Source organism: Gymnogyps californianus, chromosome 15, assembly GCF_018139145.2.
Source record: "Gymnogyps californianus isolate 813 chromosome 15, ASM1813914v2, whole genome shotgun sequence".
Classification (NCBI taxonomy): Eukaryota; Metazoa; Chordata; class Aves; order Accipitriformes; family Cathartidae; genus Gymnogyps; species Gymnogyps californianus.
The window spans coordinates 4708791-4726991 of NC_059485.1; the positions used below are offsets into that span (position 1 = coordinate 4708791).

The 18201-nt window shown below is 48.2% G+C and overlaps 1 protein-coding gene across 1 annotated transcript; it reads right to left on the reverse strand.

Moving 5' to 3' along the window:
* Positions 1 to 493: 493 nt before the first annotated feature.
* AP5Z1 (adaptor related protein complex 5 subunit zeta 1) lies at positions 494 to 12131 on the reverse strand. Its single transcript, XM_050906287.1, has 17 exons — positions 12077 to 12131; positions 11677 to 11814; positions 11097 to 11283; positions 8771 to 8915; positions 7553 to 7665; positions 6880 to 7048; positions 6310 to 6450; positions 5894 to 5931; positions 5652 to 5814; positions 5204 to 5382; positions 4554 to 4696; positions 3562 to 3711; positions 3215 to 3326; positions 2709 to 2806; positions 2305 to 2437; positions 1925 to 2139; positions 494 to 1596 (listed from the first exon to the last, which is right to left on the reverse strand). The coding sequence occupies exons 1-17, from the start codon at positions 12115 to 12117 to the stop codon at positions 1326 to 1328; spliced, it is 2436 nt and encodes an 811-aa protein (XP_050762244.1). The 5' UTR covers positions 12118 to 12131; the 3' UTR covers positions 494 to 1325.
* Positions 12132 to 18201: the final 6070 nt, after the last annotated feature.

Here is an 18201-nt window from a genome sequence, read left to right on the forward strand (position 1 = left end):
AGCCTGGCCTGCCTTTTCTAGGGCAAGATGGACAAAGCACCTTCACCGAGACACTAGTGCCTTGCTTCTCTGCTAGGCCATGCTCACGCCAACTGGCCTGCGGTGCTGCCCCAGCAGGGACTGGGAACAACGCATCCCTCCTGCCACTCAGCTGTACCAGGCAGGCGAGCAAAGGCTCAGGGCCCCACAAGGCTCCTGGTGATTCACTCGACTTTGGATCAAGTAGGTGCGTTGGCCGGTCATCCTCCGCAGAGCTCAGCAGGTTTGCAGGGCAGGATATGGGCTGCCTAAAGCCCCTGGGCAAACTGCATGCACTCCTTACTCCCCTCTGCCCGGGAGCCAAGGCTCGGGGCAGACTTGGTTTGCACTAGAGAGTACTGGGGCTGCACCCTGGCAAGTTCCAGCGGTACCAATGCAACCCTCTGCTTCCCGCTGAGCCTGACTCTCCAGGCACCGCTGGAGGTGGGAAACAGCCCCCGAGCTGTGTGTTGCTCACAGTGCAGTCAGGTATTGAAAGAGCCTGTAAATAAACCCTGCTATTTACTAGTGTGCATGAGGGCTTGCTTCTCCTGGGAGGAGCAGTGGGACGTATTTACTTCCCCCATTTGTTAATACTGTACAGCTCGAATGTGTATAAACTTCTCATGCAGATACAGAACACAGCATGGCGCCTGTTTGACACGGGGCTGATGTATATTAAGAAATGCTCTTGGTGTCAACAATAAACTGGATCAATAAATCTCTCTAAGCTCCGGTCTGGTAGCTGTCTCTTAGATCTTGACATGTTCACTCTGATGGTAAGACAGAAGAGCAGTGAGGGCTCGCAGCAGACTTAATGGAGTCACTTCTGCTTTCTCCACCTCGCACAGGCCTTTGCTTAGCTGATCTGCTGCAAGCAGAGAGGCAATAAAAGAAGCACATGCACAGCCAGGGTGTAGCGAGGGCAAAGGGGAGGGAGAAACAAGTCAGAGGAGGGGAGGGAAGACGACGTATGTCTCCAAAGGGGCATGGTGTGCTGGTAGAGCATTAATGCATGCATTCACTCTTCTGCCACATTCACACAAATCCACTGGGATTTTCAATCCATACTGGCCAGGGAGAGATAAGACAAGCTTAGGAGACAGAAAAGCAACAGACGCTAGGAGAGAGAAATACAAACAGCCTCAGACCACAACAGCAGTCTCAGCTCTACTTATTCCTGTTTTCTGTTTCATTCACAATCATTTGTTCCTCATTTCCAGTTCAGAGCAGGGCCTCAGCCTTGAGCGTCAGCAGCGTCCGACGAATTGCAATAGAGGCTGGAGCCTCTCAGCAACCTCATGCCCTCACCCTGGCGTGAAGCCAGGGGTCGGCTCTAGGAGACGGGTGACTATCCTCAGGGCAAAAGGGAGGGAGTCGTTCACCTCCCTCTGAAACCGTGTACTGGCCACGTCTACAGGTGGCGTGAACACAAACTGAGCCACGCTTGGCATTTTCAGTAGGTTCATGAGCTCAGTTGCCCGGATAAGGATCTCCTCAAGGTCCTCCTCGCAGTAAACAGAGGTGACAGCAGGGTTCTGCACAAATGTCCTCATCTTGGACAGGAACATGGACACTCTGCAGGAGAGAAGGACACGGACATCAGCTGGCAGGACCTCTGCACCCAGCAAGGTCACTACTTAAGCCTGTGTACTCCAAAAGACTCTGTTACAGGTGAACACCAGATGCTACCCAACCTCTCCTCCCGATGCACAGAGTGTCAGTCAGCAGATGAATCCCACTTCCCCAAACCGCGCTCCTCCACAGCTTGGTTCCTCTATCCTGTTTCAGTTTCACGTTCCATCGGTTGTCAAGCTTGATTATTTAACACTAGCAAACATCTGTGTTTGGACCCATGAGATCTGCACATTTCAGCCCTTTGCCCTTCCCCACCATCCCTCCTCACCTGGGGATCAAGTCCTGGCTGCGAGCTGCCAACTTGGTCAAGGTGGCCATAAGGACACTGATGGCGCGGGGTGCGTAGCTGGGGGTGCTGGCCAGTGGTCGGAGCTGGGTGATTTCAAATAGCATGGCCTCTAGAGTCTCAAAGAATCTGTTGATCTGCTCCACAGTGCAGCGCTTGTCATAGGACACAGACATGTACTCTCCAATAGCCCAGACCTGAAGCAAAGGCAGGTGTGCTCAGGGTAAGCAGAAGGAAACGGAATCGAGTAATTTTTAGGGAATAGCAAATCAGATTAGCTAATGCTAGAACAGAGAGGAGGAGAAGAAAGGTGACCAACAGATTGCACTGCAGTTGGGGCAGTGCAGGCAGGCCCTGCTTACCACGTGGGTGAAGATGGCCTCCTTGTTCTGGATGTTGCTGACTGTTCCTGAGAACTCCAGAATCTCCGTGGACAGTTCCACGATGAGCGCAGGGTGCAGCTTGCAGAGCATCACCAGCTGCGAGCTCAGCACCCTGGGGGAGATGGGTAGAGCTCAGACCATGGGCAAGGTGGTCCTCACCAAACCAAAGAGGTGCTGGCAGCACCCAGCCACTGCCACAGTGGCTGTACACTCAGGGTGTTTCCAGCAGGGCTGAAGGTGCAGTCCCCATTTGGTTCCCCCCCAAAGATGGGTCGCAGCAGGGACTGGGCCACAACTGACAAGGCTCCTGGGCTGCCCTGGGATGCCAGGCTGCAGCCAGCGGAAGGGCTGGGAGCTTGGCTGGGCCTCCTGTCCCATCTCACCTGTACACGTCATCTTTGAATGCTGGGATCTCATAGAGCTGGTCACTCCTCTGCAGCAGCAGCACCACCAGCTGGTTTATCAGCGGCCCATCTGCAAACTGAGAAACAGCTCTTGTTTCAGCAATATCAGTGACTTCCAGCAGCCAAAACCCAAACTAACCAGCCAGAAAGGACTAGGTTGGCACAGAAACAGCCTGACCTAGCAGGAGGGGAGCAGTGCACAAAGCAGGTACCGGGCACTCATTCTGCTCTTGCCCACCTCCTTTACAGCTGGCTGAGAGAACAGTGTCAAGACTGACACTGCACCACGGAGCTTTTCTGCTTCTCTGGATGAAGTAGCCAGCTCAGCGCTGGTTCATGTCAGTACTAGACCATCCTTCCCTCCCCTCATGCACCCCTCTGTTGAAGCTGCAGTGTCTTAACATTTTTGCTTCCATGACTGCTCTTCACATAATAAGAGATCCCCATGGCATGACTGGGAGCCAAATTCCCCTAAGAGGGCCTACCTCTGCCACCACCCTGAAAAAGAGCTCCAGTAAGACAGGGACAGTCTCCGCACACTGCACGACCCTTGGGCTGCTGGCCAGGGATCCCAGCAGCTGCCGAAGTGGAGTCAGCCTGTGGGCAACAGAAAAGTTACTGTTGAAGGCTTGTTCTCAGCTACTCTTGTGGCTGCCCTTCCCTATCCCCCCACAAGGCCTTTGAGTGCTTGGCAAAGCTAACACAGGGAAGATCAAATCCGCCTCACCCCAGCTGAGAGCAGCTACATCTTTCCCAGCAATCCCAGTGCTGCCTCCCAGAGCTGGATGGCTGAACCAAACCCTTGTGGCAGTCTCGTACAGCAGCCTCCTACCTCTCTGGGGCATCCTCGGGAGCAGACTTGGTGCGGAGAAGATATTGGAACATGCTCTTGTAGACGGGATGGCGAAAGGCTTCCAGACAGGTGGCCGGCTTCACAGCTGGATCGCTGGCAGCCCTCTCGGAGGTAGGAAGAGCAGGTGACCTAGCAGCAGGCACACACAGAACGTGCTGCGTTATGAGAATGGGCCAGGGCATAGCTGGAATCCTGAACAGTGGCATAACTCCCTTTCCACTAAAACAGGGACAGCAACTTGGTCTAATCCAGGCCCTCTAGAAGCCAGAGAACCAGGATGACAGAAAATTATGAGCTCAGATCCCCCGGGCTCGGGCAATAATTCTAGAATTGCTTCTGTATTGCTCCTGGGAAAGGGGAAAATGGTGCTCTGTATCCGTCAGTCATCGAAGTCCACCAACATCTTGCCTCTAGGGTGACTCCCTTTTCTAAGCACTCCAGAAAGAGCTGCTAATGTCAGGGAAGACAAGGAAGAGCAGAGGTACAGCAGTGAGAGCCAGTCCCAGTCCTATCCCATCTTCCTGGAGACTCACAGTTCCTAATGACCTCAGGAAGAAATCTCTGTATGCCTCCAGGAGAACAAAGCCAGAAAAGAGGCGTAAGAGCAGGGCAGGAAGACCAGGTAGCTCACACCTCTGTGTTGAGGTGGTGGCTCATGGCAGACACTCCAGCATGTGACAACCGTTTGGAGCTGGTTATGGAGAGGGGAATGACAACAGCTCCCTGAGCCCCATGGACAGTCCACTACTGAAGTGTAAGAGCCAATCACCTTCTCTTCCCATGCACAGCACATTACTAGGAAAACCGGGCTGACATCTGTGCAGCTTTGCGTTAACCTGACTGTAGCAGTTGCCTCTCATTCTGTGACAGCAGCAGCCAGAGGGCAGCTGAGGCTCAGAGAAGTGTGTACTAGGCTATGGTCAATGTCAAGACCCTGATTAGCAAGCGAGAGGAAGGGAAGGTAGCATTACCTCAGCTGGATGTCCAGAGCGGCTGTCAAACAGGGCAGGTCAAGCAGCAAATGGAAGATCTCAATGGCTGTGCCTGCATCCAGCAGAAATGGAAGAAGGTCCACAAACTCAGAGATAAGGGGTGGGCTGTTCCACGCCAGGAACTGCAAGGAACAAGCACAAACTGCTGCACTATCCCTGTTACTCCACCACACACCCAGACAATTCTCACACTGTGACCAAAAGGGACAGGGAAGGGAAAGTCACTTCTGAAAAGCAAAACCAGAGAAGTCTGAGGGTTTGGTCAAAACCTGGGAGCCTGCTGGAAACTCAACACAGGCATCTGGCAGCTGGTTCAGTGGCTGGCAAACTGCAACTTATTAAAGTTTTCCACAAACAAAGTGCTGTGTCCTAACTGTGTTCACTGCATTTCCCAACCCACTGGCAGCAGTATTAACGCAGACTCTCCTCTAGTAGCAGGGCTAATGACACCCAGAACCCTCTTCCCTCTTCACACTCACACTGGCTTTTGTAACAGTCCTTCTTGCCCATGCTCTCCCTAGCACTACCATGGAGGCACATGGAGGGCTCTGGGGTGTAAACAGAAAGTTCTGGGGCACAGAAAGGAACGTGCAGCAGGCTCTCTCCTGTGCTGCTCCAGCAAATTGTACCTTGAAGAGATTTGGGAAGCTCTGCCTGAATATGCTGGAGGTCTCAGTGAAGAGCTGGCTGTTGTCTTTGCAGAACTGGACAAATTCGAAGGCCAGTGATGGGTTGTGGAAGAGCTGAGCCGGGATATCAGTGAATAAGTGTTTGTAGATTGCATCGGAGTCCACAGCTGCCATTTTGCCTGGGAGGACACAGCACGTTGCTGAGCACAGCCCACCCAGCAGCCCTGCCAACAAGGGCTCCAGGGGTTCAAGCTAAACCTGGGTTATGTTTTCTAAAGAGCACAGGACACCCCAGCTCCTGGGTCTCCTGGAGTGGGACCATCCATCCCAGAGTACAGCCAAGGCTCAATTACCAACTCTGGCAGCCAGCAAACTGCCAGGACAAAAGGCTGTGCTGAGGGTATGCAAGACTAGATCGTGGAGGAGGGGGTGAGGGCTGATGACTTACTGTGGTTCAGGAAGAACTGGGCAATGGGCAGTAGTGCCCTGGCATAAGTGGCATCCCCACAGATTCTGCCGTGCAGGATTTTCAGGAAGGAGACTGCGCGGTACACGTAGGAGGAGTCCTGTTTGCAGATGATGTCCATGATTGTCACCGCCTCAATGAGACACTGCAGGAGAGCAGAGAGTCAGATCAGAGTGGGGGAAGCCACAACTCCCAGAGTTTCAGCCCCACCTCTGTGTACTTACAGCTTTCTGCAGGTCTCCATCATCTTTTTTCAGGGGTCCTGCCAGAGAAAGAAGTCCAAGTTAAACTTCGAGTCCAAACAGGAACATTACGCTGTCAGTTTGAGCACTAACCCAGATTTCAGGACAGGTGGGAACACATACTGATCCTGATTCCAGACTAATGAGAACCAAGTTCCACAGCACCCCCTGCAAATCAAGGGTAGGAGGCAGAACATGGCCACTGCCTCCAAATCCCACCCAACAGCCCAGCTCAGGGCTGGTCAATGACTTGCACCAGCAGCTGCAACAGGTCCCACGCCTAGAGCCTGCCTGCTGACTCTAGGGAGTGAGATCCCAGCCCAAAGAGGCAGTGAGCTGGAAACGTTTTCAAGAACACTACCAAGAGAACTCCAAGGAGGGTTCATGGCAAGACTCACGCCGGTTGCTCTGCTCAATAAGCCGCTGGCAGTACTCAAAGGCTTTCTCCCGCAGACGCTCCTTTGGGGGAAGCAGGCGACTAGATGTGGATGTAGTTGAGACCATGGACATAACAGACCTGTCCATTCCTGATTTGTCATCTACAGAATAAAGGTTGCCACGTATCAGCTCATGTCATGGGCAATGTAACCCACACAGCAAGGGAGCTGTCTGTCCCCAGGTGCACTGCGAAGAAAAGGAGGCTGAGGAAGAAGGGAGTGTTACAAGAACACTAAGGAGATGCTGTTTCCCACCACCCAGGCCTTTTTTCTCAGGGACCCATGGGGTTTTGCCTGAAACCAGAGGACTCACAGAACGAATAATTCCTCATGGAAGGGTCAGTAAGGATCAGTCAGGAGGTTTTGTGATATTCCTTCCCAAAGTTTCCCTGCTCCTAGTCCAAGAGCTCTGAACTCTTGCCCATATTCCTGCCACTACCTGGGTTGCTGGTACAGCCACCTAATCATCTCGGAGCACACGCCCCTCTTGGGGGTGCAACCCACACTGGCCTGCAGCTCTTCAGTTCATACCTGAATTAGGGGTCTTCAACCCCTTGCCCCCATAGCACAGCAGCCAATTTCGCAGCATGGAGAAGGCTTGCACGTTGAGCCACTGGTCCTGTGTGTAGTACTGACCCACTGAGAGCACTGTGAAGAAGTCTGTGGCAATGGCACCATCCACCTCTGTGACAGGACCAGGCTGCGAGAAAAGATGCAGCAGGTCAGATCCCCACGGAGAGGCTAAGTGAGAAGGCAGGGAAAACTCCACTGAGCCCACGGAGACAAGCAGCCGCCGTTTATATGTGTTATGGGGCCTGCAGGGGGGCAGTTATCCAGAGAGAAAAGCCTGTGTTGGATCCTTTTCCCCACCTGAAACACTAAACTTTGCCCCTCTCTCTGACACAGGCCTCATTTGCAATCAGCTTTTACTCTGAGGTACATGGTCACTAAAAGACTCTCCCCTCAAAACTACTTCAAGGATCGAAGCTCTGGCTCTACAGCAGAACTCCTAAATCTTGGAGCTATAAATCCCCCTACTTTGCTTTCCTATGTGTCTTGACCACTTACCCCACAAAAAGGGACAAAGAACAGCAGCACTTCTAGGCTACCTTTTCCCAAAAGAAGCTGATTCTGGGAACCCGAAACAGCAGGTAACTGACTAACAAATGCCTCTGTGAGATGACCACAGCAACTCAGCACTTACCTGTCTGGTTCTGGGATTGGAGAAGAAGCCTCCAGAGGGCTGACTGACTCCTTGCTGAATACTCGCATACCTCAGCCAGTCGGCCATCTTTTTACTGACTACATTGGTCTGCTCTGTACAAGGAAAGTCACAGGGTCATTGCTAGATCGGGCAGAGAAGCAGCCTCTGCAACATACCCCTGCTACCCCTCAATTGCTGTGCTTTTCCTCCAGCCTAGATCACTGTCTCTCTGACCCAGCAATCAGTAAGAAATTGGTAGCCCAAGGTGGATGCCCTATACTCCTCCTCATACTACTTCAGAGTCCAGGATCGCTCACACTCATTTCAGAGCTCTGTGTCCTTTTCTAACTTGTAGCCACTGGGTCAGTCTCATTATTGTTTTGCCTGTTTCTTCAGACAAAAAGTCAAGGAGCGAGTGCTGGAACCAAGGACTTCTAGTACCAGATCAGTCAAGAGGTACTTGTTCCTTTGTCTCCATTCACAGCTGCTATATTAGGAGGAAGGTGCAAAAATAGTGCCAAATCCATTCAGGCAGTGGCTGGCTTCAGCTCTGCAGACAAAGGCATAAATCCCTCACAGAGAACACGCAGAAGCTAAGGCAGGTAATGCTGCCTGCTCAGCCAGCCCATACACCCCGGCCCAGTGTCCTCCCCAAAGCTTCTCCTGCATACTGCACGACATATGCAAACCTCACAGGAAACTCCCAGAAACAGACTCTTGGTCACAACACAACTCCTCACCATTTTAAGCCTGGAATGCTCTCCTATGGTTTAGTCACCAGGGCATATCGCTCACCACTACCCATACAGTCTGGCCTCTCTTATGAAGAGCACCCCTTGTTGTTTTTGCTGCTGTCTTGAGCAGATACACCGGCACGTCTCTGTTTCTATCTCTCACTTTGCTTGATGCTCTTCAGGATAGCTACAATTTCACACTCCTACTGCATCTGGAGACCTCAGCTAGGGTACATGTTACTGTGATACAAATCCATACAGAACAGACTCTGGCCCTGAGAAGGGGCCAAAGCAGCTGAAGGCCCAGTCCCATTTTTGAGTGGTGGAATATCTCTCTCCCAATAAGTTAACTTTCCTTGTGGCAGAGATATCACTTTTAACAGCAGTTTCGGGGTCCTACTCCTAGCCAAAGCCTTCAGAGAGCCTTCTGATCACTATACAGATCACAGCCAGATGGTCATCTCAGGCCTTCCTATATACTTACCTTCAGTTAGAGATTCTGGTGAAACACTGATGATATTTGACAGGACAGGAAGAAGGTACCGAGCACTCTGACCCTCAGGCAGTCTTCTTTCGAGGACTTTTACAATACGCTGCCCCACAGCAGACACTTCAGCCTTCTTATTTCCCTTAAAAATAAAGCAGAGGTAAAGCTAGGCAGATAATCTTCTACTAGTGCTAGAGACCAACACCATACAAACTCTTCCATCAGGCATCAATACCCACGTCAAACATAAAAAGAACTCACAGCACAGGCTATTTTTACCACATTTTACAGAGATCTTCTGCAATGTGAATTCACAGATCCCAGGAGGGGAGAGTACTTTGATAGAGCAACAGGTTTGTGGACAACCATCACCTGAAGTAGAAATTAACAACTGCAATGGATGTCTTCAAATGAAACACTACGATCCATCAATTCTAGAGCAGAGAGTACTAGCCCTAACTACTCCCCATGTGGTCAGTTTGCTAGTTCAATTGTTAAATTAGAAATTTATGAACAGAAAAAGGACTGTTGTAATGTGTTCTAGGACTCTCTGGTTAGTCCATATCCTCATAATGTGGAAAATAAAGCAGCTTCCTCTTCTGGAGGCTGTTACAGCTGTGGCTCTGAGACGCTGTCAAACCCTTCTGTCCAAGACAACTTTGTTAAAGATGACAGGCGGACCCAGACTTTTGACAGGTTTTCTTCATGAATATCATCATGCCAACAAAAAGTAAACCTTCTCTGCTGCTCAGGGTCTTGGATAGCTGGCTGCTGAAGGCAGTGAACAAACACCACTCTCTGACACTCCCCATCTAATAGTCAGATTTGTACCAGATCACTAGAAGGAATTAGGAAATTGCAGGCGAGCTTCCAGTCAGGAATTTCATGGGTGCACCTCACCCATGACTGGGGCTAATTTCTGTGCTTCTCTCGTGAACAGACATGAATAAATCGACCAAAGCAACACACAGACAGGGAATTTTAAGGTTTGGGGATGGGGATCTGTGCAGTGAAGGAAAACGGAAGACAACCCCACTCCTCCCACAGATACACTGCTGCAGCCCACTGCAAATGATGGCGCTACTTATGTGTGTTGCTGACACATCTCTTGTCGCTCAGAGAAAAACCTGACTGACTCAAATCAATGGCAGGTTTCCAGCTCCTAATGCAACACCAGAGGTTGTGTTTTCTGGAAAGCCAAAAGCTTTACAAAAAGAACATCAGCTCTGCAGAGCCAAGGGAGGCACAGGGGCAAAGAGAAGGAGGATGATTTCCACCCACAGCAGTGACAAATGAAAATATGCAGAAGACAGTTTTAAAGGCTCTGCTGAAGTGTGGCTGCTTTCACGAGGGAGGCTGCTGCTCGCTGCACCCCATGTTAGAGAAGTGATACTGAAATGGCTATAATATAGTGCGTTTTAGTAACATCAAAAATTGATTAAAACCTCTTCATGCTTTGAGTTGGAATCTAACAAAAATTAACACACAGGGTATGTTTTTACACTGTTGAACTGCAGGAAAGTCTCAAGGCTGGATATGGGAGAGAGGTGCTTCGTAAGGCAGCACATAAGTAATACATCACTGTTTTCTGTTTCTATGTTTTCATTTCCTCTAGCTAAGTAAGACTCAGAGGAGTAATCAGAAATGTAGGAGGCATTTCTAAGCACACAGTGAAACCCAGAATGAGAAGTTTCAGAAATATATTTTACCTTTAACAGGCACAATAATAGTAAAAGAAGAAGTAGAAGAAGGAAAAAAAAGGTTTCCAGCTTATTCCCCAGAGGGCAGTCAATGCAGGCAGCACTCAAAACAGGAAGGTCCTCATGTTTTCTTCTCCACAGAGAATCTAGACGTTTGAAGTGCCACCCACATTTATAGCCCTATATGTTTTATAGGTTCTATGTATATTTTTTTACATTTGAACATGAAAGCCAGTACCATAAAAAGCAGTAGTAATAAATTCACTCTCAAATCTTTTGCTCTACAGGTTCAAGCAGCCCTGACTTGAAGTCTATTATAGCAGCCAGCACTAAAATGTTCCTTTTCGCTTCCAGTTAGTTACAAGCCTGCTTGAGGTCCTCGGTCTCTATACATCACAATTTTAAGCAGTCTTTGTTATCAAACACTAAACACAAAAAAAGTTGCCATTTTTTCCTACACAAAGCAGAATAGTTAGGTTCCTTAAATGAACATGGAAATGCTTCTGCTTTTTCCTAGATACTTTCAGTTGATTTTCACTTTCCTTGAGCTCAGCAAACAGGGAACAGTCAGAAAGCAAACCCATATTGACAAGGGAAGATTTCTGACTTGACAGGCCATTTACCTGAGCCAAAAGGACGGAGGATACCAGGCTCAAGAGCTTTGTATCTTGAATCTCATCGCAGGAGAGGATCAGATCATTGCAAGGTGACATATCTCTCAGGATGGCAGCACATAACACCTGAATCTGCTCAGGGCACTTGGATGAACACAGCACTGTCTGCAACAGTTCCACAAACTTGCCATCTAGCCTGCAAGAGTCACAGTAAAGCATCACTGCAAGGCAAGAAAAGATTCAGACGTTTATTTCCTGCGTATTCTTGGTCTTGGGATGATCTCCCTTGACAGTGACCCTGACTAATGCCATCGTATCACCTTCACTTCTGAATTTTGTTCCTTAGCACAGCTTGAAACGGCGCTCCGTGACACAAACGCTTGTTACTCACTGCAAAAGGAGGCAGGCACCTTCTGCTTAGCAATGGGGAAAAAAGGCAAAGAGGGGCTTTACATTTATATTGAACTCAGTGTTTCCAAACCAGGGTGTTTTTTAAAACACTAAGCTCCCCTCCCCCCCCTCCTTTTTTTTTGTCAAGAAAGTAACACTTTGCTTCTCGCGAACATCAGAGACACACAAGGTCACTCACTTGCGGGGGTACTTGGTGGCGGCGACGGCGAGGTGCAGCCTCTGGAGGCAGTCCACAGCCTCGGGGCCCAGCTCCGGGCCCTGCAGGAGGGCGGCGACGCGGGAGGCGAATCTCTGCAGCTCTTCCTCCTGGATCTCCCTGGCGGGGGGCAGCGGGCGTCGGGACCCCGGCCGCGGCCCCTCCGCTCGGGGCCAATTCCTGTCCCTCCTCGGAAGCCCAGGGCTGGGGGGGGTGTGTGTGTGCACCCACCACCCCCGGTGAGGCAGCGCCGAGGCCCGGCTCCCCCCTCAGCCCCAGGCTCGACACCTCCGACAGGACCCCGGCCCGCCCCGAGGGAGCCCTGCCGCCCTCCCCCAGTACCTCAGCACCCACCCCGGGATGTCAGCACCCCTCCCGGTACCTCGCCTGCTTGAGGAAGCTCTCGGCCGCCGCCGTGAACATACCGGACGCTCCGCCGCTCCCCTCGCCTCGGTGCGTCGCCGAAGAGGACCCCCCAAAGGCGGGCGGTCCGGTCGGGCCAGCTCCGGGGGGACGCGGCTGCCTCTGCACGAAGGTTCCGCCTAGCGGGGAAGTTCCGGTGAGGCTGGTGCATGGCTGGTCCTAGCCCTGGGGAAACCGGGCCGGATCCCGCCCGCAGAGAGGAGGGAAGAAGGCGTAATGGCAAAATCCTCTCTAGCGGCTGTTCATTGATTATTTTGAGATGCTGCTGCTATTATTCTCCAGCTCAGGAGTCCGAGGTGAAGCTTGGCTCTGAGGCCATCACACATAGCATGGAGAGCAGCTCTTGGGACTCAAACCTATGGGAAACATCACTGCATGGCAGAGACACGGCAAAGTTTGGGTTTTTAAGAGTGTGACAATAAAATATGCCATATTAGCTTTTCCTGCAACCCATTCAAATAACAATGCTTTCCAAAAAGGGCAAGAGATGTTAAAAATAGCTGCTCAGCAGGTGGTCTTCAGAGCTTCCAAAAGGTTAAAAAAGCATTAATGTTTCCCCATTAGAAACAACTCTCCTCCTGACTAATAAGCCTGAAGCTCTCACTGCCATGCTGTGCATCACCCTGCGGGGAGGAGAAGATGTCACGGGAGGAAGCCTGGCACTTTGCCCTTTGGCACTTCTCTGCCCCATGCTCCCCTGGCATTCAAGTTCATTAACAGTGTGCCTTGGCAATTAGCCAGCAGAGCATCAGCTCCTTTTTGCCCTCCAAAGATGCAGCAGCATCCCTCACCCCAGCTATTCACAGCCAGAGCTACTGCAGGCAGCAGGCTGACACGCCGAGGGGAGCAGGCATGAGCATTCGGATTTCTCCCTGCACACCTTCTCCTCTGGCTGCATCAGAAAACACACCTGATGCACGTGGGGAGCCAAAGATATGACAATTTTAAAAAGAGGCCAAAAAAATGGCTCTGGCTGAATATCTTTGCTACACTGTGTACAATTTTATTATTATTTTTTAAACATGAGTCAAATACAGCTACTTTATGTCAACTGAGGTCTTAAAAGATATTCCTATTCAATTTCGGAGCTCAGAATGACTTTGTTTAGTCAAAATAAACCCTGAACTTAAATTGTAGCTCCATTAGGAGGACAAGGGAGGAAAAACCTAACTATAAGGTAGGCGGATAAAGACCTATTTTCTGACCTCATATGCTTAAATGAAACAATTATCAATTATGGGGAAATACACTGAAATAGTTTGTCTTTCAAAATAACAATGTTTCACTTCATGACAAAATGAAAGCTACAGCTGGAGGAATAGTTTATAATCCCCAGGGGAAGCATTACAGATCTCAAACACACACACATACATATGTTCACTCTGCTGCAAGTTAACAGCTTCCCAAATAACTGACAAGGGATCAAAAGAAGGATATCTGTGAACTCTAAAACAGTGCAAGGTGTTCAGACATATACTTCCCTCCTACAGCACTTAATGAAAACAGTAAAAGAAAAAAAATGCCAAAACACTCTGTCCCCTCACATTGTGAGAAGGGGTAGACTGTAAAACACAAACTGCTGCAGGAATCCTAACCCCCCTACGATACTACACGGGAAGGATGCAAGTCTGTCACTCAAAAGCAGCAAGCAATTTCAGGGCATTTTCTCTTTCATATATAATTTTATTTCTGGTTATAGAAACAAATGCTAAGAGGAGAAGCAACATTCCCCAACCACATACATCAAATTAAGGGAACAGAACAGAACAGTTAAAATAAATGAAAAAAAATAGTAGAAATTTAAAACTTTGTTATAGCTTTAAAATATTAACGTTCTTGATACATTAGAAATCACATTCAGATCTCAAATTACTTAAAAAAATGTATGGCTCCATATTAGAAAAAAACAAAACAAAACAAAAACCACTGTATCCCATTTGATGTGGAAATGCAGGTCCTGCTCCTCGGATGCTCGTATTTGCCATCTCCTCCGGTGAGCAGCAGCCTCCTCAGCACGACCGGGACGCTCTCCCACCCTGCGTGGGAGCCATGGTCTGCCTGTGCAGTTAAGCATCTCACAGGAGCCGTGCCGCAACATGGCCAGATAAAGATGATGAACTTCACATCCATTGCCCCAGATGGAGCTTTCCCCCTTGGGATACACACCTGCTTTTTAAAAAGCACTGATAATGAAAACAAGTCACAAAAAAATACTTTTGATATTAGCTGTAAAAAAACCCACAAAAACCAAAACATCTGGCTGGAGGTGTCTTGTACAGGCAACATCAGGAACTGAAATGCAAGCATGGCTTTAGTTCCCCCATCCATCCCCATATTTAAATTAAGTGCCAAATCTAGGTGAAAGGGGTAAGGCTCCCCCAGATCTCTGCAGCAGAACACTTCTGTAAGCCACTGAGGTATTTCAGGTCCTCATCTCACCGCAGCCTTCCCCTAAGGACTCAGTGGGAATGCATAGCTGCAGAACAGGGGGAGACTCCGATTTTTCTGATTTTTTTTTTTCTTTTTAAAGTAAATATTCAGGGCTGGATCTGAATTTCCAGCTTTACCATCCATTGCTCACATACATCTTTTGATTTATCCCTAAACAAACAGCTTTTAACAGTCCTTTGGATAGCTACAGACTTTTAAATGCTCTTTTTGGCTATGCGGAGGTTGGCTGGCAGGCTGGACAAGGCCAGTCTCATCGCAGTACAAATGGCATGTCCAGAACCCAAGACAATATATGGTCTTGTAAGATTTTTGTATTTTAAAGCCATTCCATTTTCTGCATCAGTATAGACTTTTTTTTTTTTAAACATTCTCTGTTTCCTTTTCCATTAAAGCAAAAACATCTGACAAACACCACTCTGGTTCCCTCTACTTCAAGCCCATTTGGGGGAGAAAAACAGAGAGAAAAAGTGAGTTTAGGTTTACAGTAATTCATTTGCTACAGAGCCAACTTGCCTACTTAGCAGCCTGTCCACCTCCGAAGAGCGGCATATAAATCAGCAGAACATTAGGATGTTCTGCAACAGACTTTTAGCAGCAACGCAGTGAAACAGAAGGAAATATCACTTTTTCTGCTCCATTTATATCTCATTTTTTTTCAGCTAACAGACATTTCTCCTCAACGTTGTTCTTAGCTTTACGGAAGGCTCTGTTTGAGACTGCTTTAAGTGAAACTGAGGTGGGGTAGAAGCAGGACTGAAGGTCTAGATCACAGCAAAGGTGCATTGCTTAACTCTGCAGCAGACACAAAGCAGTTAACCAAATACTAGGGGAAGTCTGGTTTCCACAAGGATTGTTTTCTGCTGAGGAGGAAAGCTGTTTCCTTTCACTGCTCCTATTCTGGTTACTCTTCTTACCACCAGTCCTGTCCTCCCTTAAGTATCAAAGCCCGATCACCAGACAGTAAGCACTGCGGTGAAGCATTCACTCAGGTCCTTACAGAGAAAGGAATTTCTACTTCTGGAAGAGCAATTAGGATTGGGAAGCCAAGTATCACCTGCTTTTAAGAATAATTCTCAAAAGGCCCAAGTGGGTCAAAACACACACTTCTGTGAATTTAGTGATCCTTGTGGAGTTAAACCACTACTGAAATTTGGCCAGTGAGGTAAAATTTACTCCCTGTGAATGGGAACATTAGAAAAACTCTTATGCATTTAAGGGGATATACACACACCTCACGCCCCACAACGAGACAGAAGCATCGTAAAAGGAGAATGATCTTACCACAGAGGAAAAGAAACTATTTCATAGTGCCCCAGTGTTAGCTTAGCCACCTGACAGACAGACAAGGCGGAATTCCTCAACCTTACAGCATCCTCATGGACCCTCCATTAATTTCCTCTGTTAGAAATAAGGTCCCATTACTTATGGAGCAGAATCTGTAAAGAACTCCCCGATACCGCATCTAGAGACAATTTGAGACAAGAAAGGATTCCAGCTTTCATTAGTGCCATTTGGGGGATCTTCTTGCCAGAAAAGCAGCACAGACTGGGGTTGCTGACAGCATGACAAAGCCAGAAGCAGGGCTCCTACACAAGGAAGATGCAAGTACCAAGTCGCCTCTTCTGCTCTGCGAGAGGAATGAAAGCAATCACTGAAGTAAAGCTGCTTCTACCAGCTGCTCACATTCATTACGAAAAATAGATACATCGTTCTTTTAGAATCAGTGCCTGGTGCAGGAATTTACCAACATACTGTATAAAAGTCCGTGTAAAGTACCATTTAAGAGAAAGAAATACTCATGGACCATTTATATATCTATATTGACACATACACTCACACACACGTTAATAAATATAAATTTTATGTTTACACAGATCTAATTTAATATTCTCTGAAAAAATATTTAAAGGGTTTCTTCCTTAGCTGCCACCCGTGAATTGTCAAATTATTTTTTTTTTCCCTACCTTGAGCGTGAAGGGGTAGACTTGGCACAACTACCCTCAGGCTCTGAAACTTAAAGTGACATGTAAGGAGAGGACCAGCCATACATTCTGAAGGGTTTTAATTCAGTATTGGTAAATTGAAAAGGTATCAAAAGAATTTTCTGAACATATAAATACAAAGGTTAAAAGTTGATTAAAAATTTAGAATTTAAATATAGTGCTCCAAGAAAACCAAGTATTTTTCAAAATGTCTTGCTCAGGCCAAAGTGAAATGCTCACTGCTCTATCACTGCCCCATGAAAAACATCCTAACAGAGGAAGCCCACCATCACAGCTAGGTATTTTCCACTGCTGATGATTATTATGCATATATCCACACCCGAGTGCACAAACACATGCACTGTACTGCAAATAACCCACCTAGCAGAGAGATGCTGATCTAACTAATCACAGCCAAACAGCCGCTAGGCAGCCGCAGAGAGAGGCGCTCCAGCATGAAATCACAGCGATGTTTTGATCAGGTGCAGGTCAAAATGCAAGAAGGCATCACTTCCCAATCCCATCAGTTCCAGCAATCCAGATGACCTTGTAGTGTAACTGTTTTCTGCAGCACAGCTGGCTCCATTGTAAGCTACACTTTACAACAGTAGTGTATGCTATAGTAGTAGCAGCTTTGGCATAATTTTTCACCCAGAAGGAAACAAAAAGTTACATGACTGAACAATCTGTTGTATAACTGCGACCTAACACACAGATTCTCACCAGATGCAGACCTTCAAGCAATGGCATTAAATTAGGAGTTGGATTAAAGGACTCTGGAGTTGACAGAAACAACCAGAAAGAGGGAAAAACTCTGATGGGGAGCAGAAACAGAAGGTGCCCGAGAGATCGGCTGGCAAGGGAAGACGGATCATTTGCTGCATGATAGCATTTGCAAACTCAAAAGCTCAGTGTGCAGCAAGGGCAAAATTATGAAGCTAGTCATGTTCCTCTAGAGGTTCATTCTGAATGCCCTAGTCCAACTTATCAGCAGCAGGACTAAAAATCTGAAAGATTTTGCATCAAGGTAGAAACTCAAGGCAAGTTCCACATTGGATTGAAACCATCATTTGATAAGGTAAAGCACAGCTATTTTTAAAAGTGATCAGGATCCTTCAGTACTGCCTCCTGTTCAAAAAGCTCCTAGACCCAAGCTGGCACTCTTCCTTGGAAGAGAGGGACAAGATGGTTGCATACGTACGAATGCAATCCAGAGTATTTCCAGTTCACTTTGACTCTTGTTTCTCACACTTGTCTTGCAGCAAGAGAGCAAACAGGTACTGGGCTGTACTTGCAAAAGTGTAGCTAGCAGGCCAAGGGAACTGATTCTTCTTCCACTCCATCCAGCATTTGTCAGATCATATCTGTAGTACTGTGCCCAGTTTTGTGCTCCCCAGTACAAGACAGACAGGGACCTTCTGCAGCAATTGCACCTGATGCCCTGGGGGCTTGAGCATGTCATGTACAAGAAGAGACCGAGACAACCAGGTTGGTTCAGCCTTAAGAAAAGGAAGCAAATGGGGAAAAATCTTACTGGTGTCTTCAACTACCCATTCAGAAGACGCAGAGAAGGCAGAGCTAGGCTCTTCTCAGAGGTGTGATGTGATAGGACAAGAGGCAATGAACACATGCAGCTGAACGGGAAATTCTT